This window comes from Stenella coeruleoalba, assembly GCF_951394435.1.
Source record: "Stenella coeruleoalba genome assembly, chromosome: 6".
NCBI lineage: Eukaryota > Metazoa > Chordata > Mammalia > Artiodactyla > Delphinidae > Stenella > Stenella coeruleoalba.
In genome coordinates, this window is record NC_137151.1 from 16985666 (window position 1) to 17013071 (window position 27406).

The 27406-nt window shown below is 35.8% G+C and overlaps 1 protein-coding gene across 1 annotated transcript in view; it reads right to left on the reverse strand.

The window, feature by feature from the left end:
- Window positions 1–27406, reverse strand: part of ACTR3 (actin related protein 3) — a 57906-nt gene that overhangs the window by 27278 nt on the left and 3222 nt on the right. The window contains exons 2-4 of the mRNA XM_079923899.1: window positions 8978–9033; window positions 5406–5530; window positions 349–459 (exon numbers count right to left, since the gene is read on the reverse strand). Of these exons, the coding sequence (XP_079780025.1) occupies window positions 349–459; window positions 5406–5530; window positions 8978–9033 (292 nt within the window). The remainder of the gene's footprint in view (window positions 1–348; window positions 460–5405; window positions 5531–8977; window positions 9034–27406) is intronic.

Here is a 27406-nt window from a genome sequence, read left to right on the forward strand (position 1 = left end):
ATAACAAAGTCTTTAGATACATGACAATTTAATAAACAAGAACGTATGTCCTATGAGTACAGATGCGATGAAAACATTCTCATTAAATTTCTTCAAAAATTTCCTCACAGGGCTTCCCTGGTGGCGCAGTGGTTGACAGTCCGCCTGCTGATGCAGGGGACATGGGTTCGTGCCGTGGTCTGGGAGGATCCCACGTGCCGTGAAGCAGCTGGGCCCGTGAGCCATGGCCGTTGAGCCTGCGCGTCCAGAGCCTGTGCTCCGCAATGGGAGAGGCCACAGCAGTGAGAGGCCCACGTACCACACACACACAAAAAAAATTTCCTCACAGAATTTAAAATTTGTACTTACCAAAAGAAAATAATGGTCTTCAGGTTCCGCCCTTAAATATTTAAAGATCACTTGCTCCATAAACCTTTCCATCAAGTCCCAATCTTCAACTATACCATGGCGGATTGGCCACTATTAAAACAAAAAATAAAACAGGAATTAAATCTTTACTAATATCAGAAAAAATCAAAAATAAAACAGATCATTAGTGAGTATTAGATGAGGATAGCATTTCTTACGTGTGCTAATGACACGCAGATCATTAGAAGATGCATACTTAACTATTTAGAGATAAAAGAAATTATTTCTACAACATATTTTCAGATGTTTCAATTAAAAAACACAATGCAAATATATTAAAATGTTAAAAACTGTTCAATCTAGATGGAAGGTCATTGTACCGGTCTTTCTAGATTGCTAAAAGTTTTGTAATAATGGAAACGTAACCTATTAAAATTTAGCCTGTGAAAATTACAGGTTATGACAATTTGCTTAATCTTTATTAGCGCTTTCACAAGTATTTGTTGTGTGCCTAATATATAAAACACAGTTGGTAAGTATAGAGCAAGAATAACCATAAATCAAGCAAGCAAAATTTTGTAAGACAAGTCATATGTATTTGTTATGGAACCATGGTTCCAAAACTGAGCCCCAGGGTACTACAGCAAATTCTCAAAGACACTGCAAATATTTTACATTTTCCAGGGAAATCTGGTGATACTCAGAATCAGTTTGGCACTGCATACCTACTATTTTAAAGTAGTTCAGTTTCAACATCAGATCATACTAGATTCCCTTCAAGTAATATCACTTCTTTGAAAAGCTGGGTTGCCAGCAGTCGCTATGATGAAAACTAAATACCTCCCCAAAAAACCCATGTACAATAAGAAATGAGGATGGTGATGTGCAATCTGATTCCAGGTGTAAGAAACTGTGAAGTGCCCGACAGGCACACGCATCCTACTGGTAATTGTGAGTATTTAACAATTAAAAATATGTTTTATTTTTCTCAAGTGGCTACTAAGTTGCTACTTAACAAACAGAACTGTTAGTAATTTCTTTCTAAGTGATGCTGTAAAAAATTTTACTGAGACACTAAGGGCACTGAGAAAGTTTGTGAATCTCTGCAATAAAATAGTTTCACAGCACATGTAACTGAAGATTAGTATTCTGAATATATGAAGACTTACTTAAGCAAAGTAAAAACGTAGGCATAAAACTTTAAAAAATATACAAAAGAAAAATTAAAAAATACAGTTCCATGCACATAGTACAAATACACACCCAGTACTTAAGGCTGAATGCGTTAGTGAAATAAATATCCTACAGTCCTCTACTCAATCATTAAACCTTTTATCTATTAATTCCTAATATCCACATTTCACCATAGCCTTCTAGATACTTTCTAAGTCATTATACTTAAAAAATAACTTTTAGTCCCCACTTTGCTTTAGGGAAGGAAAAAATGTACTACATCATTCATTTTATAACATTACTGGAACTGACATATTTTAATGTTCTAAGTGTTATTTATTCATTTATTCCTCATTTATTATTGTGCACCTACTATAACCATTTGGACATGAACATCCTGCCATAAGGAGCTGTCCATTGAAAGAAATAGATATAAACATAACCTTGTAAGTTTTTAAGGAAATAAAGTACCTAGGACAAGATGATCAACTTGGCTTCAGAGGGAAAATGGGAAGGTTCCTATTCCTCTATGACTGAGGAGGTCGTATCTAAGCTGGGTCTTAAAGGAGCAACCTTGTTAATTTTGTTTTCAGGGGGTGGGGTAAATAGAGAATAGAAACAAATATATACAAACACCGCAATAATATACAAACACAACAGTTATCGATGAAAAACACGTGTGCCTTTAGGGAAAGGGGTATAGACAGATAGATCAGTTCTACATGAAGGGGACCAGGTTCTCAAAAACTATTACTTGCCTTGTATTTGGGTTTTATTCTATAAGAAACAGATCATCAGTAGAAATTTTCAAGCAGGGTATAAACAAGAATAGCTTTGAGTTTTAATAAGATTATTATAGCAGCATTGGGAAAGCTGAAATGAATCTTAAAAGAACCAAGGAAGAAAGACAAAGAGCCCCAGTTGTGGTGTAAATAACGCTAGGCCAGATTCAAGATTTCTGTCACTACAAGGGAAAACTCAAAGATATAATCACTAGGTTTCTAGCTCTAGAGTCAGGATGGCAAGGATCTATTAATTAAGACACAAAAGTTGTGTTTTGTCTTATCTTGGAATAAGCAAGGGTAGAGTATATGTAATAAATTTTGTTTTGAGTATATTAAACTCAAAAGCCAGGTAGTAGGTAGGTGACAGTAGGTACTTGGAAATGGGGTCAAGGAATTGGAAGTAGAGATGTAGGCTGTGGTTGTTGATGAAGGTGTGGATGAGACCACCTAGAGAAAGTCTCTAATAAAGAGAATCAAGGACAGTACCTGGGAAATACTGACATTTGAATAGTAGGCAAAGGATAAAGAACCAGTGACAGCAGGGGAAAAAAATAAGTAATAAATAAAAAGAATAGTCCAGGGCTTCCCTGGTGGCGCAATGGTTGAGAGTCCGCCTGCCGCTGCAGGGGACACAGGTTCGTGCCCCAGTCCGGGAAGATCCCACATGCCGCGGAGCGGCTGGGCCCGTGAGCCATGGCCGCTGAGCCTGCGCGTCCGGAGCCTGTGCTGCGCAATGGGAGAGGCCACAGCAGTGAGAGGCCCACGTACCGTAAAAAAAAAAAAAGAGATCCAGCAGAGTAATCTTGTGAAAGAAAGACAAATCAAGAAGGATGAAAATTGTTACAGATAATTGGATTTAACAAAGAGCTTATCAAATAATGAGACCAAATAAGAAGTTCGGTTTTAAAAGAGGAAAATAAAACAATAGCTAAAATGCTGAGGAAAGAAGGTAGGATTGAAAGAATTTTTGTCGTTTGGGTGTGTTTGTTGCATTTGGAAGACATGAAAATGTTTAAAAGAACAGAATCAATGCAGAGGAACTCTGGCCTCTCAGCTCACCGACTTCATCACATTCAAAGGTGTCTTTTCCATTTTGGCCACAGTTTAGATCATCACTATCATCTCTAAATCCCTGAAATGCAAGTACACTCCTCTCTGATCACAACTTCTTATCCTTCTAGCATACTCCAGCACCTCACCATATCTCTCGCGATCACAATTAGACTTGCAGTCCACTGGTTGTTGTAATTCTTCCCTCGCCAGAAACCATCCCCCTCACAACACACACACACACACACACACACACACACACACACACACACAGTTTAGATTTTAGGCCCCATCACTTTGACTATTCATACTTCCTTTTGTCATTCCATCTACCAAAACCCAACTCAGCACAGTCCTACCCTAAACTTGCCTATACCCAGAATGCTGATCACACAAATCACACAGAACTGGTTGATAAAACTAAGAATTCGTAATTGCTATTCCCAAATGGACCTAAATTTACCTGGCAAGCCTTTGTTTCCCTACTCTGTTATCCACAGTGATGATTTTAAATATTCTCCCTATCACTCAGATTTCACTTTTTCCCCGCTATTTCCTGGGCAGCAGAGATAACATCACCATGTATTTCACAAAGAAAGCAGAAGCCAACAGTCAGGAATCCAACTTTTCTTCACCAAATCTATAAAACTGATTCTATACTTACCTCTTTTTTCTTTTTCATTTTTTATAATGTAAGAGATCCTCCATATATCAATTAGATCATCTGGATTCCATCCCTTTAACTTTGTCAAGAGCCCTGTATTATACTCCACTTTCCTGTTACTTTAATCTCTTTTTCTAATGACTCTTTCACACTAGCATTTAAGCATCTCTTCCACCTCACTGAATATACTGTCATTTTTTTCCTTGTCATTCATAATCCAATCTACTTTAATCCAGCCTCACTGCTCTTCTAAAACTATTCTTATTAAGGTTATAAATGACATCCTTGTAGCTAAAGACAGCAAATAACCTATGGGTTCTAGCTTACTTGGTCGCAGCATCCCACACTCTTATTTCTCCTTCCTGTTTACCCAGTCTCTCTAACTACGCCTTCTCAGTCTCCTTTGTAGGCTTTCCTCCTCCATCCAAACCTAAATGATGTGTTGATCAGGCTCTGTCCTAGGCCTATCCCTATGGAATCTTACCCCTTCCAAAGGTAACTAATACCTTCTAAATGTTTATCCCCAGTTCTGTCTTGTTTCTAAGCTCCAAGAGCCAAATATTTGTATAACTACAAGCCACTTATAATTATTTCTTCAATGGCTTCCTTTCCACCAATTATAATAGACTTGAAGTCAGGAAAGCCATTTTTCTTATCTAATCTCAGCACTTTATAAAGTTGTTTATACATGGTAGCTGTTTATTAATGAAATTACTAAAACGGAAGAAAAGAGGGACCAAGGAAGAAATGTGCAAATTAGGGAAAGTCAATTTGAATAGTGTTTCCCTTTTGGTGCAGGTTGGGTAGTGACTATGGGAGCAGACACAAGGAAAGCATCTGGGTTACTAGACTTGTTCTATGTCCTGAACTTTTATGATTACAGTCACAAAAAATTTTCAACTGTGTAACTAAGCCTTACCTATTTTACTGTATATAAATTATACCTCAATAATAAGGGAAAAGGAGGAAGAATAGTATGGGACAAACAAGAAAGGGAAAAAGATAAAAAGGAGGAAAGAGGGTGGCACTTCCAGATGACATAGGCTTCAAAAGGGCAGAAAGTGTGGGTCTGAATAAAGACGGGAGGGAAATATCTCTAGGTGTGGCGATGTGGAGGCAAGAGAAAGCCAATCACATTGATGATTCTGAGATGGAAAAAGTAAAAACTGCTCACCTGAAGGGGCTAAAATCTTCCTCTTGGGGAAAAAAAACCAGTAGTTAAAGCAAGGCTGGGAGGAGCCACAGAGAAGAAGAAATTTCTATTGTGAAGAGGTTGAGGGTATTAGACTTGTAATTGACTGAAATTCCAAGTGGCACAATTATAGAACAAACTAATTTTTTGAAAGAGAATGTTATTTATATTTATACAAATCATAAAAATATACCTTTGTTGCATATGTAGGTTTTTCTATTGCTTCATCACCAATGAAGAAGTCTAGGTCATCAACACCTTTCATCACCCTCCTTTGAGCTTGATCACCCACTTTTGCTGACTCCTTAATAGCAATACCTTTAAAATAGAAATTATTTGTACATGTCAAAAATTGTATTTTTTTCAAGTGAGACAAATTTTTCACTTGTATTTCTTCCGTAATAAAGTGTTACTAAATAGAACATGATCTAGTATATTTAAAGTGTCAAATTAAAGCAAAAAGGTCATAAAAAAAAAAAAGACAAAATTCATCTAACACAATAAAAACTCAACTTCCACCCAGAGACAGGCCTCAAGTGTAAAAAGCCCCCCCAAAAAAAGTACTGCTGTGGGAATGTTTCAGTTATGTTTTTAAAAACTATGTGAGATCTATTTTGATTTGAGTAAAATTATAATTTCACCAAGTCAACCTGTGCTTGATGGACAATCAGAAAGAAAAAACTGAAGAACAGTTATAAAGGTGGGAAAATTGCACGGGGAATTTATTTTTAAAGCTTTCTTCATATTTCTATCCTATTTGCATTATTATGAGCTAGTAATTTAGGTATAACGCTGGCATAAAGACCTGATAAACTTAAATCACATATACAAAAGGAAATTTCAAATCATTTAGGTAAAACCCACAACAATCTCCTTATATAATTTCAGAAATCCAGCATACAGTTCTAGACCTAAAACTTGTATATTTCTTAATTAAGTTATAAATTTCTGAATCCTTCAAGTTAAACAGTTCTTCATTCAAAATATCTGCCTGGGGACTTCACTGGCGGTCCAGTGGTTAAGAGTCTGTGCTTCCACTGAAGGGGATCTGGGTTCCATCCCTGATCAGGGAACTAAGATCCTGCATGATGCACGGTACGGCCAAAAATTAAAAACAACAAAAAAAAATCTGCATGCACATAAGCTGATGTGGCACCCAACTGTTACACTTTCATTTAATAACAATTTATATCCTTAACAAGGTAGGTAGAAAATACTGAAGGAAATTCTAAATCCAATCTACTTCTAAATGTCAGAAAGCTTCTCTAGCAATTTATTTACAATGTACACAGACATCAGATGGCTCACTATAAACTTCCTAAAAAACAAAGATTATGAAAATAACTTTGAACCATATCCACAGGTTTTCCAGACCAAATATCCGTGCTCATCAGTGGCAGTGATTATATTGGCTCATTTATAAAACTACACCTGCAGCATTAAGACTGGCTGCGTGAAAAAAAACCCCAAAATCAAAAACCTTCTTTCATACACACATGGATTTTTAACATGCCACAGCTTCTCATAAGACAATGAAAACTAAAACTGCAAATTTTGGCAGAAAGGTGAAATAGAGAAAGGATACAATGGTGATGAGAACCCAAGGTTCAAAAGTTCAAAATTATATGGGCTTCCAACAAAGACTGAACACAGCCACTTAAGAGCATAAGCAAAACCAAACTTTACAAGGATGAGAGTTAACATATCAGTAATCTCCTGAAATAAACGTTTAATCACAACATAATGTTTTATAAAAGATTATAAATTAAGAGATTACAAAATCAGCATTTTATGGGTTGAACTGTGTACCCCAGAAAGATATGTTTAGGTCCTAACTTCTAGCACCTCAGAATGTGACCTTATTTGGAAATAGGGTCTCTCAAGTTAAAGTGAGGTTAGCAGGATGGGCTATAATGCAATGACTGGTGTTTTTATAAAAATAGGAAATTTGGACATATCCACACACAGAAGAAAAACAATATGAAGACACACAGGGCAGCCATGTGACTGGAGTGATGCATATACAAGCCAAGGAACATCAAGGACTGTCAGCAAACACCAGAAGCTTTAAGAGGCAAGGAAGATTTCTCCCCTAAAGCTGTCAGCAAGATCTTGGTCCTGCTGACACCTTGATTTCAGACTTCTCCAGGACTGTAAGTTTCTGTTGTTTTAAGTCACATGGTTTTTGGTACTTTGTCTCGGCAGCCTTGGGAAACTAATACAACCAATACACAATGGTATAATACTAAACTCAAATATAACTAATGTCAAGTACTAGTCCACAAAAGTACTTCTATTTTAGTCAGCAATAGAGGCAATATTTGTTGTCAAAGTCTTAAACAACTATCAATATGTTTATATATAAATGTGGGACAAAAGTAAAAAAACAAAACAAAACAAAAAAGCAAATCTGTCCCTCAGTGTAGATAACAAATATGCATGAATAAAACATAAAGAAAAAGACAACAGTACTACAAATTAAGACCACTGTATTCCTATGAATGAGCAACACTGTCCCCTAAAATCTATTCCAGGCATTAAAGAATTAGACTTAGGTAACAGCCTAAATTCTCAGATGGTAAGAATTAGATTATTAGATAATAATCCCTAGAGAAGTATACCAAAAGTATATCAGAAGTGCAAAAGTCAAATAGGTTTGTTTCTAGAGAGTGAAAATATGTACTAGCTCCCCCTTTAAAGACAATTTTGACACACACTTCACACATTTTAAATTTTGTTCTTACTATATATAAACAACAAAACAATCAACCTGTTCAAGTCTGATGAGTACCCAAATGAGACTAAAGATCTGCAGCTTTGGGCAAGCCCAGTAATTTCTACCTCATTCTCAACTTCACAGATTTTGAATCCTAAGCTGCTTTCACTATTCTCTGCATGTTTATTTTTCCATTTCCTTCTTATTTTCATAAGTTAATAAGAATACACAAAAGTATTCAAACAGTCTAATACTAGTGATACTAGAACTGTCTAGGAGTTAGCACCACCAAGGAATGGCTCAAAAGGTTTATCATCTGATATGCTAAAGTCTTAACTTGGCATAGGTCAGGTGGTTCAGAAATGTTACTACATTATGCACAAAAGGTGAATTGTCTAAAAGTCAGAAGCCCAAAACAGGTTCATCTAGGAACACATACATAGCCCAGGCTAACAAATATGAGTGCTAAGAAACCAAGTGTGAGAGTATTTTTTAAAAACTTCTGAAAGACAAACTATTGAAAGTGGACAGTCAGCTAAAGTGAAGTTAACAGAAATAACATAAAACAAAAACAATGTAAGTATGGTTATAAGATGTCAGAAAACAGCTGAAGTCCGCATCTCTAAAGATGAGATGCCATCCTTATTTTGAAACATGAGCTCTTGTCAGGGATGTCAACAAGCACGAGTCCTGCAAACAATCACATCCACAAACCAAAGGATAGCCTTTGTAGGCGTGTGATGGGGAATGCATTACTTAATAGTAACACACACACATTATTAACAGCAATACCCTCAAAGCAGAAAACTGTTTAATTATCAGCTCATTCATTTTTGTCTTTAAAAAGGTATTTGGCAGATCTGGTAAATGAAGAGCTAAACAGAGATCTGAAACGAATGGTCAGAGGTACAGAAATGAGGCCATGCTTAGAACTTGGCAAACCATGTTTTTAAAGGACTAAATCTTACAGAGTGTCAAAAATGATTATTTATTTTACTTTATTAAATGATATTAAATCAGCTTATTTGTGACTTAAAAGAAATACTTACAGGAAGGGATGATAAACTGTGGTTCCGTATTTCCAGCATATCCTAATTTTGTATACCTGAAAAACACAAAGAATTTCGTAAGGATTTCACAAATATCTCAGCAATTATGAATTTAATTCTTAGATTTCCATTTGTTATAAAGTGAGATTCCACTCTGGGTAAATACTATACAAAATTCCATCGTTTCAGTTCATTTAAACATCTCTGCTTTCAAAATTATATCAAAATTATAAATACCCATAGCTTTTAACCAGGAACTGCACTTCTAGAAATTGATCCTACAGGGATATTCATACATGTACAAAATAACATATAACAGGGCCTTTTGCGACAATCTTGCTTATAATAGCAAAAGACTGGAAATAAGCAGCCATCAAACTAGTTAAGTATGCTTCGTTTATACTATAGAATATTAGGCAGTTATTAAAAAAGAGATTGAAGTAGCTCCTTATGTACAGATATGGAACAATCTCCAAAACGTATTGTTCACTGAACAAAAGCAAGGTACAGAACAATGGTTCAACTATGTGATATTTGTATAAAAGTAAAGGGTAGGGGTAAAACATGTAAAACACAAGCTGCTCATCTCCTTACACAGCCCTGCAATAAACCTTTCTCTGCTCCAAACTCCGATGTTTCGGTTTGGCCTCATTGTTCAGTAGCACCTTCAGAAAAACTCTTCCTTCTACAGCTAGTAGACACTTTGATAACTTTTCCTTCCCTTAAGCTTTAAACATGGGATTAAACAGCTTGGATTTTTCTTAAATCTGCCATTTGGATAATTGGATTATTTAGTATAGGAGTCAGACATGGGAAAACGTTCACATTTGGAAGTTACTTACTCAAATTGACTACAGATCCATGCAATTGCTATCAAAGTCCCAACAATGTTTTTTTGGGAGAAAGAACAAATCCATCCTAAAATTCATATGGAATCTCAAGGGACTATGAATAGCCAAAACAATCTCAAACAAAGTTGGAGGTCTCACACTTCCTGATTTAAAAACTTAGTACAAAGTTACAGTAACAAAAGCTGTGGCAGTGGCACTGACACAGAGACACACAGACTAATGGAACAGAACAAAGCCCAGAAATAAATCCTCCCATATATGGTCAAATAATTTTTGACAAGGGTGCCATAACCATTCAAACAAGGAAAGGATAGTCTTTTCGAGAAAGGGTGCTGGGAAAACTGGATATCCATTATTTAATGAACATGGACTTTTATCTTATACCACATACAAAATTTAACTCAAAATGGATCAAGACCTACATATAAGATCTAAAACTATAAAACTCTTTGAGGAAAATATAGGGGACAAAGCTTTATGACATTAAATTTGGCAAGGATTTCTTGGACATGACACAAGGAGGCAACAACAACCATAAAAAATAAATTGAACATCATCAAAATTAATAACTTTTGGGTACTAAAGGACACTATCAATAGTGTGCAAAGGCAACCCACAAAATGGAAGAAAACAGTTACAAATCATATATCTGATAAGGAGTTAATATCCAGAATATATAAAGAACTCCTACAACTCAACAACAAAATAAACAACCCAGTTTTTAAAACAGGCAAAGGACTTGAATAGACATTTCTCCAAAGGAGATATACAAAAGGCCAACAAGCACATGAAAAGATGCTCAACATTATTAATAATTAAGAAAATTCAAATCAAAACCAAAATGAGATACCACTTCACATCCATTAGGATGGCTATTACCAAAACATCAAAAACAAACAAAAATATCAGTGAGGATACGGAGAAACTCTTGCACACTGCTGATAGGAATGGAAAATGGTGCAGCTGCTACAAAAAACAATACGGCAATTCCTCAAAAAATTAATCACAGAATTACCACAAAATCCAGCAATGCCATTTCTGGGTATATACCAAAAAAAAGAAAGCAGGGGCTTCAACAGATTTTTGTACACCAATGTTCACAGCAATATTATGCATAATAGACAAAAAGGTGGAAGCAATGCAAGGGTCCACTGACAAATGAATGGATAAACAAATGTGGTATATACATACAATGGAATATTAGTTAGCCTTCAAAAGGAAGGAAATTCTGACACATGCTACTACATACAATATGAATGAACCTTGAGGACATCATCCTAAGTGAAATAAGCCAATCACAAAAGGTCAAATACTATATGATTCCACTTAAATGAGGTACCCAAAATAGTCAAATTCACAGAGACAGAAGCTGGATGGTGGCTGCCAGGGATGGAGGTGGGGTATGGTTGTTACTGTTCTATGGATACAGAGTTTCAGTTTGGGAAAATGAAAAAGTTCTGAAGAAGAATGGTGGTGATAGTTATGAATGTACTTAATGCCACTAAACTGTACACTTAAAAATGGTTAAAACTGTCAATTTTATGTTGTGTATATTTTACAACAATTTTCTTAAACAGCTACGTAAACTTGACAGCTACTGGGGAAAATAATTAAATTCTGTACATATCGTACATGTTAAAACAAAATAAATCTAAATGGATGAAATATTAAAACAGGGTAGGGAAATAAACCAAAAACTTTAAAAGGTAATGCAGGATAACTTCTTTATAACCCTGGAACAAGGGAGTCTTAGTAACTATAATTCAAAATCCAGACATTGAAAAAAGACTGATACTCCAATTATGTGAAAATTTAAAAGTTCTTCACAAAAACATACCAAAAGTAGCCAAAAGAAAAATGACCAAAAGAGAAAAACTAGCTGCACTCAGAGACAAAGAGTTAATCACCCTAATATATAAAGGATATCTAGGAGGTGATGTCAACAAGGGAGGGAAATAAGGAGAGAAGAAAGTGAAAAGTAAAAGACAATAACCATTCAAAGAAAAAGAAATATAAATGGCTATAAATGAAAAGATGCTCAACTCTGTGGGGTAAAAAAAGAAAAACAAAGGCAAATTAAAAGTACACTGAGGAGGGTTTCCCTGGTGGCGCAGTGGTTGAGAGTCCGCCTGCCAACGCAGGGGACACGGGTGTGTGCCCCGGTCTGGGAAGATCCCACATGCCGCGGAGCAGCTAGGCCCGTGAGCCATGGCTGCTGAGCCTGCACGTCCGGAGCCTGTGCTCTGCAACGGGAGAGGCCACAACAGTGAGAGGCCCGCATACCACACACACACAAAAAAAGTACACTGAGGTAAATTTCATACATTCCTAGTTGGAATGATAGAAAATAATCAAAATCATTTGTAAATAAAACAGCCACTTTGGAAAACACTTAAACATTCACTTACCATATGACCCAGCAATTCTAATTCTAGGTATGTACCAAAGAAAATATGTCCCCACAAAGAAGTGTAAACATTTGTTCACAAGAGCATTATTCATAATGGCCGAAAACTGGAAGCACAGTGTATATTCATCAAGAAAACAGATAAGCAAGGCTTGATATATTCATACAAACCAAAATTATGCCATCTATGAAGAATCATGAAAACGTAACCCATTCTCTAAGGAAAAGATACTCAACAGAAGACGAAATGACACAGTGTTGGAATTATCAGATAAAGACTTGAAAGCAGCTGTGACTATCACAATGAAATAGTAATGACTAATAGTAAATATCACAGAAACTCTAAAACTATTAAAAAGAACAAATGAAAATTACAGAACTGAAAAATGCAATGTCAGGTATAAAAAATTCTCTGGATGAGCTAAACAGCAGAACAGAGGAATTAATCAGTGAACTTGAAGGCAGATCAGTAAAACTCATTCAGTCTGACAAGAGAGGGGAAAAAAATTAAAAAGAGAGACACAAAGTGAAAAGAATAGACCCTCAGAGACTTGGGGAACAATATCTGAAAGGTGACACAGGTTCCAGAAGGAAGGGAGAGAGAGAGAGAGATGCAGAATAAATCCAAAGAAAACTATACCTAGGCACATCATAATCAAACTACTGAAAATCAAAGATAAAGAAAAATCTTGAAAGCAGCCGGAGAAAAATGGCTCATTAACAGGAAACAAAAATTCAAATTACTAGCACCTTCTTATGAGAAACTATGGAGGCCAAAAGACAGTGGAATAACATTTTTTAAGTCTGAAGGAGGTGCAAATATAGTCAGCCCAGAAATCTTTTAAGAGCAAAAATATCCTTCAAAAATGCAAGTGCAATAAAGACATTTTTCAAATAAAAGAAAACTCATTCTCCAGGATAGATCACATCTTGGGTCACAAATCAAGCCTTGGAAAATTTAAGAAAACTGAAATCCTATCAAGCATCTTTTCTGGCCACAATGCTATGAGACTGGAAATCAATTACAGGAAAAAAACTGTAAAAAACACAAATACATGGAGGCTAAACAGTACACTACTAAATAACCAAGAGATCACTGAAAAAATCAAAGAAGAAATAAAAAACTACATAGAAACAAATAACAATGAAAACACGATGACCCAAAACCTATGGGACGCAGCAAAAGCAGTTCTAAGAGGGAAGTTTATAGCAATTCAATCTCACCTCAAGAAACAAGAAAAATCTCAAATAAACAATCTAACCATACACTTAAAACAACTAGAGAAAGAACAAAGAAAACCCAAAGTCAGTAGAAGAAAAGAAATCATAAAGGTCAGAGCAGAAATAAATGAAATAGAAATGAAGAAAGCAAAGATCAATAAAACTAAAAGCTGGTTCTTTGAGAATATAAACAAAATTGATAAACCCTCAACCAGACTCATCAAGAAAAAAAGGGAGAGGACGCAAATCAATAAAATTAGAAATGAAAAAGGAGAAATCACAACTGACATTGCAGAAATACAAAGGATTATATACATGGAATCTAAAAATAAAGAAATGGTACTGATGAACCTAGTTGCAGGGCAGGAATAAAGAGGTAGACATAGAGAATGGACTCGATGACATGGGGCGGGAGGGTGAAGTGAGAGTAGCATCGACATATATACACTACCAAATGTAAAACAGTTGGCTGGCGGGAAAGCAGCAGCACAGTACAGAGAGATCAGCTTGGTGCTCTGCGATGACCTAGAGGGGTGAGATAGGAAGGATGGGAGGGAGACTCAAGAGGGAGGAGATATGGGGACATGTGTATGCATATGGCTGATTCACTTTGTTGTGCAACAGAATCTAACACGGTATTGTGAAGCAATTATACTCCAATAAAGATCTATTAAAAAAAAGGAAAAAAGAAAAGAAAACTCACTGCCATCAAACCTGAGCTAAATAAAGTTCTTCAGGCTGAGGGGAAACGATACCAGAGGGAAACTGTGGTATTAATGAAGAACATCAGAAATGGGAAACAGCTAGGTAAATGAGACTTTTTTCTGCTTAATTTTTTAACACACTTTTGACTATTTAAAGCAAAAATCAAATTATCTTGTGGGGTTATAACATATGCAGATATAATACCTATGATAACTATAGCATACAAGGACAGTAGGGTAGAGGGAGTGTCAAGAGAGTTAACAGATCTACAGAGATGCATGGTTTCTACTCTGCATAAAGTTTTAAATTATTAACTCTAAGTAAAAAAATAAATAAGACGGTATACCAAAATTCAACTGTACCAATTTTTACGTTAAATGTAACACACTACAGTCTCCAATTAAAAGGGAGGAAGGAAGGGAGACAGAAGAAAGAGAAAGGAAGAAAGAAAAAGGAAGAAAGCCCCAACTATATATTGTCTGCATGATATGCACTTTAGAGATGGAGAGTGAAGAAAGATGGATGGAAGGCAAACAGTAAACGTAACTCTGAAGTGGCTGTATTGATATCAGATGAAACTTCTTGAAGAAAAAGAGTTAACACCAGAGATAAAGAGAAATTTTATAATAATAAAAGGATAAATTCATCAAGAAGACATAACAATCTTAAACGTACATGTGCCTATTAACAGTTTAACGTCAAGCATGGTTTAATAGTACAAAAATCAAGGCTCTACTTTTTAGAACACCTCAATGAATTTCACTGGTTGGAATACTACCCTATTTCCCTTCCCAGACTCATCTAAGTACCCACAATTCACTTTCATAATCCTCAACCCCTGCAATATACTCTGTTATGTCTGAAGTAGAAAGAATCACTTTTATAAAGCCTTGATAATTATATTTAGGAACAAAAAACATAAATCCTAGCTCTTACAAAATATAAATGCTCCATCCTTCTTTTCATTGTTGCTCTTGTTTTATTTTATCCTAATCTTTTTTTTCCTCAAAGGCCCTTTTCAAATCTTCCATTTTCATCAGTCCTTTGGGAACACATCTGATTTTCACAGTATGATTCCCAGGCAAAATTAGTACAGTCCTAATACCTTCCAACTTGCTGTTCCTTAATAAATGGTACGTGTGTATGTGTTTTCCTGCCTATGCACACGTGTGTCTATTTTTAATATTAATTACACTATACTTTATTACTTTGAAATACCTCGAGAATACTTTCACATCTAGTCCTAAACAGGGAAAATACATTTTGTGAATACCTTGATACTTTTGTATCAAATATTTTTGTGTCAATTGTAAACAAAAATTTACATATATATGTAGAGAAAAAATAAAACTACATAGGAATAATTCTATTATATAATGCTAGCATATACATACACTTTGTCTTCTGGAAGTCTAAACAAGAAATAGTAAACTCTGATTATCTACAGATAGCAGGATGGGAGAATTTTGTTTTTCAAATTAACACTTGTCTTAAATGGTCTAACCATGCACTAAATTATTTTTTAAAAGAATTTTTGAATAGGTAACATTAGCCCATGATAAAAATTTTAACAAATAAAACAAGAAGCAGTACTAAAGTAAGTTTCCCTACCACATAAAAAGTACTAAAGTAAGTTTCCCTACCAGGCCTATCTCCTAGCCACCCCGCCGCTAACCCAAGAGGCAATCACTTATGTATTCCAGAGATAATTCATGCATAGAGAGGCATGTATGTTACTTTAATTTAAAACATGTCATTGGGTTATCCGGGTAGTGAAATCATTAATCTACTTCACTTCTTTATGCTTTCCTATACTTAAATAAGAAAGTGTCATTTTCTAAGTGGTCTTTAAAAAGAGACCATAAAATGAAAAAGGCAAAGCTATCCTAAGTTTATGAAATTCATAAGGGCAATATAATACTTTGAAAAACTAAACCAAATTTTTTCTTTGTGGCCCAGGGAAGCAAGTTAAATATACAGAAAATCTCCCTGGACTGTGGTAGCAATGAGAAAAGATCTACAATGCTGGTTTTGGTCAGCAAAGTTGGAAATTGCTTTGATAAAGGAATACAGTAAAGGAGAGAATTCAAAAGCACTTTTGAAGTTATCAAAGTGATTAGAAGAACAGCAGTGGAAATGTAATAAAGTTAGGAGAGAGGGAAAGCTCGGATTGATAGAAATGAACAGCAAAAAAAAAAAAAAAGAATTTTATACAAGAAATGGTTACTTTATTGTGGTCCTAACTGCCTCTGGGCAGGGGGGAAAGTGGATTTGAGGAGAGCCATTTATAATGTTGTTTCATTCTTAAAAAACAAAAAGAAATGAATCATTACCAGGTAATTATTCTGATAAACAGGGGTATATGTTATATTATTCAGTATACCTTTCTAAAAGGAAGAAATTTATTTATGGAAAGAATATTTTTAAGTAGTAAAACCAGTTAAAAGCAGTAGCATCCCTCATGTTGGATATTATTTTTAATTCTGTAAATTCATGTTTATTTATTGAAAGCATGTAGTTGATTTGACAGAATACTTTTTTATTTAATACAATGGTTCACTTTTCTTTTTGCTTTGAAAAACCTTATCAAGCAAAAAACTACTTGAAGATCCCAATACATTACGGATATTGAACCACTAAATGAGAACAGAATCTTTAAAAAAACAAAATTACATTTCACAAATGAACTGGAATAAAAAGCTAGGACAAAAATCATTCCAGAAAAGAACAAATATGTACCAAAGCTATTACGCTAAATATGGTGTGTGACTCTGTAGACTACCTAAGGGAGAAACAGCAGTAGAATTTTAACTTTCAATGTTTCAACAATTTTAAACCATACAACAAAATGAATATAAGACCCTAGAACTTTAGGGTGGATAGAACCTTAATAATAGTACAACCCATTTTCCAAAATTTCTTGGTATTGAGAACCACTAATTTAAAGTTGAAAGAATTTTATCTCAATATGAATGACCAGCTTCCACCCTAACATACTATAAAAACAAAGTAAAGTACACATAGAGATTTTTACATAACAAGCATATAATTTTCAAATTTTAAGTGAAAATGGAGGTCTACAAATGAATCCCAATGCCAACTTTCATGATATCTCAATTCTCAGCTTAGCTATATAGTTTTCTTCCTACTTGTAGTGTGAGGAACTTTTAGCACAAGAATGTAATGGCTAATTCACAGGGAATTAGCTATAAAGATAACTGGCAATTTTTTAAAAAGCATTTCCATTTCCAGTTCCCTCCAATGTTCTTCTCACTACATGAAAGTCACTATTTAACACAAAAAGACTGACAAGACTGCTGAGTGGAAGAACCTGGATTCCTAAATATCAACAGAAATATTCTCCCAGTTCTTCCAGATCTAAAACTTAAAATCTAATAATTCCTTTTCACTCTTAGGGAGGAAAGAACATGGACCACAGAATCAGAAAATCATGAGTGAAATGTTTGTTCCACCATTTACTGTCTTGTGATTATAGACTTTATCTCTAAGGAATAAAACCAAATTTGCAAGACAGTCACGACAATTAAGATAACAGTGGATGGCACTCACTAAGTATTCAGTAAACATTTCCTTCCCCAGATCATTTTCCTTTATCCAGAGTCCTTTTTTTCCTTCTATCCACTCCCATAATTATTCTTTCAAAGACTCTTGGCGATGTTTTCCCAACCTCTTTGCTACTAACCAGTCCAAGCGTCCACCACGAAACATGTAGACTACAGCAGTCAATACTTGTCCCACGACAGAAGCCAGTCACAAATGGCCACAAGTTGTATAACTCCATTTATATGAAATAGCCAAATAGGCAAATCCACAAGGATAGAAAGTAAATTAGTGGTTGCCAAGGGTTGACGGTGACGAGAATGGAGAGTTTCTGCAAATGAGTATGAAGTTTCTTTTTGGTGTGATAAAAATGTTCTAAAATTGACCGTGGAGATGGTTGCACAACCTGGTGATATACTATAAATCACTCAATTATACACTTTAAAAGGGTAAATTTTACGGTATGTGAATTATATTTCAATAGAGCTGTTAAAAACAAAATAAAATAAAACACTAGACTCAGACTAATACTGCATAAATTTAACTTTTATCAGTCTTCTGCTTAATGATCTACACAATCAACTGCCCATCAAATCATTCCAAACAATTGTGCCCCATTTAAACTCCTTCTGAAATAAGGCAGGATAATAAATAAATAAAATACTTGCTGTCCCAAAGCTCCCAATAGGAATACCTCAATTCCCGGTAGGGCAATCTCCTAACTAATCCCTCCCTCAAATATTTTGAGACTCCTTCCTGACTTCCCTTTATCAATAAAATATTTGCTGGGCATTATTAAATACTATGCATGAGGCCATAACTTGGAGACTGAACAAAAGACATCCTGCCATCATAAAGCTTTCAACTTAGCTTACACATCTTACCCTGACAAAGTCTTCCTACCCTTCCATCTATCATATCCTATTTATACTTTTCCAAGGATTTGATCAAATTCATAAACCAACCTCCACCTACTACAGCCCTTATTAATCTCCCCAAACAACTAAATACTAAAATGTCATCCTTACTAATGAGAACCTACTCTTTTAGCACAGGGAACTCTACTCAATGCTCTGTGGTGACCTAAATGGGATGGAAATCCAAAAAAGAGAGGATATATGTATAGCCAATTCATTTTGCTGTACAGTAGAAACTAACACAACATTGTAAAGCAACTATACACCAATAAAAATTCATTTTAAAAAAATGCTGGCAATGCCTACATAACCAGAAAAAAAAAAATACTATTTCAGTCCTGGTTTGTTCAGCAGGTCACATTGCTGGTATTTATAATCACCTTCTTTCAACACCCTTGTCCTCACCCAACACTCAGCTCTTCATGGTTCTTTGCCTGAAGAGATGACTCAACATTCATTCTTGAATGCTTTGACCATTAGATGTTCTGCCTCAATTAGGTTATTATAATTATCCATTGACTTTTCTCCCCAGCTTTACTGACAAATAAAATTGTAAGATATTTTAATAAATAAAATAAATGCCATCCTTAATTATTTCACATACATTAGTTTCATCTCTGTAACTTAACTGTAAGCTTCAAGTATAAAACCATGCCATCACTTTCTGTACATACCAGTGTTCAGCACAGAACTGAAAACACTGTAATAGTGAAATAAGTAATTAATTACTTTCAACACCCTTAATAACTAGAGCCACCATTATTTACTGTATGCCAATTATTTTGCTATGCACTTTACATTATCTCTAATATTTATCATTACCCTGGATGTTCTCTTTTTACATATTGGGAAACTGCAACTCAGAGAAGAAACCACTTCAGAGAAATAGCAAAGCTAGATTTGAACTTAAGTATCTATCAGCCTCCAGTCAATGCTGGTTTGTACTGTCTCCCTAAAGCATGAGCGATTACATACACAATAAAACCAGAGAAAGAACTAACAGTATAGTTTATCATGCTACCTATGTGATCTCTGGCAAGTAATTTACACTCTGTATCACAGTTTCATCTGTAAAAGAGAGTAACAGTAACTATCTCATAGGGTTAGGTATAAAATGAATTAATATATGTAATGCAATCAAACGAACAGTGTATGGCACATAGTATGCACTACATGACTGTCGACTATTATTTTTTTATCATCATAAATCACCATAACGAAGTCATCAAATATACTTCCTATTCTCATAAACCTGGTTTATAACAGATTGTGGCTTCATACTACCTACAACATGAACGAAGTTAGTATAGAATTCAAGGCCTTCCAGGCTTCCATAATCCAGCTCCAACATCTTTCTACTTTAATTCAACCCAAGAAGCACTTACTGAGCACCTTCCATATATCAGACTCTTTCACTATTTCCCTGTATCATATCAAACATTTCACTACTTCTCTGTACCATCTCAAACATTACTACTTCCTTGTACTATATCAAACCTAACACACCCAAATTCTACCTTTACACTTCCCACCTCATTATTTCCTCCCACTGTTCTCTCACCTGGTACACTAGTCTTATTTCTGTCTACCAATATTTTACTTATCCTTAAAGGCCTACTTCAATTATTATCTCTATCAGGAAATTTTTTTTTCATGCTCCCTAGAAAATGTAAATTTTCCTTCACCTATGATTCCAAAAAATTTCATTTTATACCTACCAGAGCATTTGCCATACTGTCATAACCATTTGTGTACATGTGAGCTTCCTAAAGGCAAGCAGCATTTCCTATTCATCTTTATGTTCCCCACAACAAAAGTCCTGTAAAAGTATTTATTCATTTGCATAGATGACGCTTACTATTCACTGAAGACCAATTTCTCCAACTATAAACAAATGAAATGCATAAGCTATTTCCTCTCTCCCAAGTTTTATATATATGTGTGTGTGTATATATATACTTATACACACACACACACACACACACACACACATATACATATATATATACACATCCCATTATCTCTTGGGAAAAAAAAGTGTAGCTCAAATTCTTTAAATTATACTCCTGGTTTACAATTTAAAAAAAAATTTAAAAAATAGCCTGTCATTATCAAATAGGTCCTGTTTTCCAAAATACTCCATAATGCCAAATTGCTAGAATATTATACCTCTGTTCTAATGAAAAATCCCATACTACTCGAACCATCATCCATTATTCTTAAAATAAAAAAAAAGAAAAACTGCTCTTTCAACACGTTTAGGCTGAATTTTTTGGAAAAAGTTTTAATTCAAATTGCTAGTCAGTAATGGATCATGCAGTTATCAAAATGAAATAATAAGGAATTTAAGGCAACATAAAGAAAAATGAGCAACTGACTTCTCCATACTCATCTTTTCCCCTACAGTGAACACTATTTTTTCTGCCAGAATTGAATCACCATTCCTATCCTGAGGGACCCACAGGAGGCAAAACCTCACATCACTTAATAGAAGGAGGGAACTGACGCTGACCCATCCCACTCCTGTCAGCTTCTATATATCACATGATCTATGTCTAGCCAATCTGAGCCTCGGTCAGAACTTTCAATCTTGACTGAATAACCAAAAGATGATGAAATGGTTTAGACTTCGTATTGCTAGTGTCTAGTTGCAGCATTCTGCCGCATGACTGGCAGCAGACTCTTGATACCTGACCTTCCTTTTTCTCTGCTTTTCTGGACCTGGTTCTTCAGCCTTCTCATCAATTTTGTGATCTACATCATATCCCTTCAACAACCCCTTTTTTTGCTTATGTTAGCTAAAGTTATTTTGTTGTTTGCAGCTAATTTCTCACATATAACCACAAGTTACATCTCTCATTTCTACTTCTCAAGAGTTTGCTCTCAATTTTAAATAGTTTCATTTTATTAAAAAAATCAAAGTTTCATTTCTAAAATAACTTCCCTGACAGTAAGGCAACTTAAATAAGCAAGGAACATCCCTTTGAAAGGCATTATGGAAGCAATAAAATTCTCAACTAGTCTTTTATACAAATAACAAATTCATCAAGAAAAGGTAGGGGGGCTTCCCTGGTGGTGCAGTGGTTGGGAGTCTGCCTGCCAGTTCAGGGGACACGGGTTCGAGCCCTGGTCTGGGAGGATCCCACATGCCGCGGAGCAGCTGGGCCCGTGGGCCACGACTGCTGAGCCTGCACGTCTGGAGCCTGTGCTCTGCAGCAGGAGAGGCCGAGGTGGTGAGGGGCCCGTGCACCGCGATGGGGAGTGGCCCCCGCTCGCCGCAACTGGAGAAAGCCCTCGCACAGAGACGAAGACCCAACACAGCCAAAAATAAATAAATAAATTTATATATTAAAAAAAAAAAAAAAAAAGAAAAGGTAGGAAAAAAGCCCCCCCAAAGTCTCTTTTGCTGTTACCTCTACCTTTTTTGACCATTATGAAACAAAGTTTTAAAAGAAATACCTTCAAAGAGGAAACATACAAGCTCTTACGTGTGCTTTTTCAATAAAATGCATCCTACTTCATCATATACTCCAGAAATAACAATTCTGTTCATTCTCGTTTAGAAAAAAAAATCTACTTTCTAATAACCATGTGTTTCCTTTAATCCATATATTCATTATTTGCAGAGTCAAATGTCAAATGTGTACTAAGTCCTCTGAGTCTAACATAAAAATTATTTTTACAGTCCTATATTCTTAAGTTATTTTTATTCTTAGGTTCAACTGTTTCATCTCTACATTTTATGCAATCATTAGTGAGGAATGACTTTTTTAATGCATCGATTATTTATGTTCAAATTGTAGCTTAATGAATATGTACACCTTCATTTTAAAGTTATGTGTAATTAAACATCATTTCCTTAATTGAGCTGTCCTGAATTAACCAGCAATTGTCAGTTTTACCATGCTAGACACAATATGTCTTTATAATATTCAAAGGACTAAATAAATGATTCTATGTCATTTAACTTACATGTGTTTCAGGTTAATAAAATCAAAGAACTGGTCACAAAGACCTCCCTATATAGTTCATATTTGTTAAAAATTAACAGTTCTAAAAGTAGAAATTTATTTTTCTAAATATGTAGCTTAAAATTTGAACACTCTTCAAAAACTGGATTTAACAATTTAACCACCCTTACTGAATAATATTCCAAGTTGGAGTAGTCTAGTAGTGGGCCCTGGAGTCAGACTGCCTCAGGGCTCAATTTCTATATCTACTACTTAACTATTTACATAAGCAAGTTACTTAAGCTCACCATACCTCACTTTCCTCACCTTTAAAATGGTAATTATACAACAGTACAAACCCACTTCGCAGGGTTTCTGAAACTGTTAAACTCTTAAAAGGCCTTGAAATGGCTGATTTGTAAACATTCCATGTAATAAGTCTTTAAATAACTGAAATCCAAAACCTAAAATAAATGTATCTAAGATTTAAATGCCTAAAACAATTAAAAAAGCACATTTCTGTGAAAAGACCATCAATTTTATGAAAACGGTCTCAAACGTTATGTTGGGGAACATAAAATCACAGGTTTTCATCTGTGCCTTATACTGCGCATTTTTATTACAACAGAAACACTAAAGAATTCTGATGCATGTGTTGCACCACATCTCAAACAAGACTACTTTAACTACAAAAAACATACATGTTACTTCGACTATTAAGAAGAAATTTCAATTACTATAACTCATAAACATGAACTCCTAAGAAAACATGAAAGAATTCAAGAATGCTGTCAACTGACACCTAAAAAACACTCCTGAAAGACATTTCTCAACCCTGGACCTCTGTTTAATTTGTAAATAGAGTGGATTAAATTATTTCTCAAATTCTTTTTCAGCTCCATTAATTCTGTGTGAGTAATTAGGCACTTCTCTAAAGTGTGTCACAAATACACATTAAACGCTATTTTTAATAGCCTCAAAGTAACTGAATCTTTTAAATGCTTATAAGCAGAAAAGCACACTGTATTTTAATTATACTAAACTCTAAAACTTTAAGCAAACACTTGGGTTTTATCATAGACCAATACCAAAAACATAGTTTATACTTTTACAGTTTCCAACCCAACCCTAAACTGTAAGGTATTTTGCATCCTAGTTCCCTCTTTTAAGACTTCCACCCTCCTTGTAGCAACCCCTCATTCACACTAAACCCTGTAACTGAAAAAGTGTTAAAGACATCCTTCGCAAGAGTATGGCATTTTCACAAAGGGCAAGAAGCCTTCAAGGAGAATGTTTATAGATGGAATGCTCAGCACCAGAACAGATGAAGAAAATGGTCTCTGAGGCACGGGTTAGGGGTAGGGAGGAAGAGGAGAAGGAGGGCAAGAACGTACGCGACACACAAATTCAAGGCTGGTCCCTTCCTGGTTGCAAGGAGGATGCAAGAATGACTTGTGTTTAAATGAACAGTTTGGAAAGGTTTTGAAAAAAATTTTGAAAGAAAATTATTCAAATTCCACAAAGTAGTCCTTTGGAAAAATTAAGATACTATTTGTCTTTCTGCTCTGGTATTAATCAGTTATGCAGGTACCTTTTATACATTTTATGATATAAAGGCCCACATAAGGATATAAAACAAGCAACACAAAAAACAGTATTAATCAGTATCCTATTTTGAAGAACCAAATTTAAAATATTTATCCAATAACATCACCTTATCTTGCACCATTACTTAATAATTCATGAATTTATAAGTGCTTGGTAAGCTGTAAAGCCTGTTAATGTAGTGTTATTATTTTGCTCTTACCTCTTTATGCTAGTGGCTATCACAGATCCATAGTGTCATAAAAGAGGCTGCAAGTTCCAAAAGAATTGCAGGTGAGCATTGAAACGCTTTTATTACAGGGGAATTTCATTTCAGAAAACATACTGCCTAAAGGTACATTTGAACCCTCCCAGACGTCTGCTCCTAGTCGGAGCGTTTAGCTGTCTCCACGTGCTGGAGGGGGAGCATTCTGCACAAGGAGGAACACTGGGAGGAAAATTCAGCCCTACCGTGAGCTAAACTCTCCCAAGGACTTGCCTCCTAAAAAGTGGGATGAGATCACTCACCACTTCAAGCCACAGTGCTCACTCATTCTTCTCTTTGTGATGCTCAAGAAGCCAGATCACATAACCAAGATTTTTTAAGGAAGATTAATGTTCAGTCTTTTTGTTCTCTCTTTAAATTGTCATTTTATTAGCTTCAATTTAAAAATGGTAATAATTATTGTCAAATCCCCACCTTCACTTCTGAAGCTCCTGTATTTTTAACTTCCCCTTAGAATATTTCCAATTATGGATCAATCCAAATTCCAATCTTACTCAGATTCTTAAAACCAACTCCTTATTGTCCCACTCAAACTCAGAATCGGAAATCTTCATTGATTGCTATTTACGATATACTAGAAACAACTGCCAAGTCCTAGCTATACCTCTGTCTCTCAAATCAGCAAAAACATTTTGACTGAGCAAAGAACCCTGGTAGACAAAGCCCACAGGAAATAAGAAAATAAGCATAAGACAATGTGTTCCTTTCCTTAAGGACTTTTCAATTCAATAAAAAAGGGAGCTAACTGATAACAGTAATAATTACATTGTACTGAGCTCTTACTATGTACCAAGCACTGTGCTGAACCATCTTCATGCATTATCTCAAAAAAACAAAAAACAAAACCCCCGTAAGATAGATACTGTGATCTCCAAATTACAAAATTAAGACCTGTAGAGTTTGCAGTGTACAAGGTCACACAGCTAGTAAATGGTAGAGCTTGAACTCAAAAACAGCTCTGACTACAAAGCCCTTGCTAACCTTAAATAAACCGTGCAAAACAATATAACTGCCAGAAGAAAGGTACAAACAAAAGAAGCAATCTTTCCCAAATTTATCTCTTCTGCTCCATTCCCACTGCCAACACCCTATTTCAGAATTTCTGCATAACAGGTGCTGAGAGGACTGCTTAAAAATCATCTAAGAAGGACCTCCCTGGTGGCGCAGTGGTTAAGAATCTGCCTGGCACAACTTCCCTGGTGGCGCAGTGGCTGGGAGTACGCCTGCCAACGCAGGGGACGCGGGTTCGAGCCCTGGTCCTGGGGGATCCCACATGCTGCAGGGCAGCTGGGCCAGTGCACCACAGCTGCTGAGCCTGCACTCTGGAGCCCGCGAGCCACAACTGCTGAGGCCAGCACGCCTGGAGCCGGTGCTCCACAAGGGGAGAGGCCACCACAATGAGAGGCCCTTGCATCCCGGCGAGGAGCGGCCCCCAGCTCGCCGCAGCTAGGGAGGGCCCACGCGCAGCAACAAAGACCCAAAGCAGCCAAAAATAATAAGTAAATAAAATAAGTTTAAGAAAAAGGAATCCGCCTGCCAATGCAGAGGACAGGGGTTCGTGCTCTGGTCCGGGAGGATCCCACATGCCGCGGATCAACTAAGCCTGTGCACTGCAACTACTGCGCCTGAGCCCTAGAGCCCGCGAGCCACAACTACTGAAGCCCGCGCGCCTAGAGCCCGTGCTCCACAACAAGAGAAGCCACCGCAATGAGAAGCCCACGCACCGCAACGAAGAGCAGCCCCCCCGCTCGCCACAACTAGAGAAAGCCACGCGCAGCAACAAAGACCCAACGCAGCCAAAAATAAATAAAATTTTTTAAAAAAAGAATAAAGAGTTACCCTCACTAATACAAAGAAAGCAACGTGCACAGGTCTGAAAAGAAGTGCCCATGGTGTAACAGAAAGAACACAGGGCTTAAATACAAAAAAAAAAAAAAAAAAAAAAACCTTAAATACAAATAGCAACTCTCACAACCCACCTACATGACATTAAAAGAGTAATTTAAATTCTCTGATTCTATTTTCTCACTTGCAATATGAGGTAAAAATAGCTGTCACAAGATTAAATAAGTTAAATAAAAAGCCTGACCAGCAGGTCCTCCTCTAGTGGATCTTTCCCTTCTGTGCTTAAAAGTAAAATTTCTGAACTTTTTTACAATAAGGCTGAAAAGTTCATTAGATTCAATATACACCCAATCCAAAGTCAATATTCCAACACAAAATTGGCAGGCAGGAAGAGATTGGCAGGAAAGGAAAGGAGAAAGATATTTTAGGCAAGACTAAGAAGCTAACTTCTCAACAGGAGCAAGTGTGCTATACTTACTGCAAACAGCATGCAAAAAAAAACAAGACCCATTTAATGAATGTTTTTTGGTAACAAATAGATACTGTGAATGTTTCTGCCCTTGCAGACAACTGGAGAAATAGTATTTTACATATTATGCACAAAATTCACGTAAGAAACATGAACTTCCCACTTATATTTTCTCCCACCCACTCAGCTCTTCCCCACTGCTCTCAAACAAGATCATCCTACCTGTACTAACAGCTAGAATGTGACGACAGGATGAATAATATAAGCTCCTCATCTGCTGACTCCAACAAAATATTTATCCTTACATTTTAAGATTGCTAAGAAGTTTAACTCAGAGAAATTCCTTAACTCATTCTAGATCTGAACATATCCAAGAGCTCTACAATAAGCCTATAATAACTCTGCTATTATAATCAATGAAAATAATTTACCAGTACAGTATTTATTAGGGAAAAAAAGAGGAAAGACGTAAAAGGGAAAAGAAATGTCACAATGCAAAGCTTTGTAAACAAGCTACAACATAATAAAAGTAAATAAGGAGTTCCTTTATATGGCTTGAATGTTGAAGAATTCTGAGGGAAAACATGCAAAAGATAATTTAGGATAATCTTAACTTTACAAGTATTACAACGT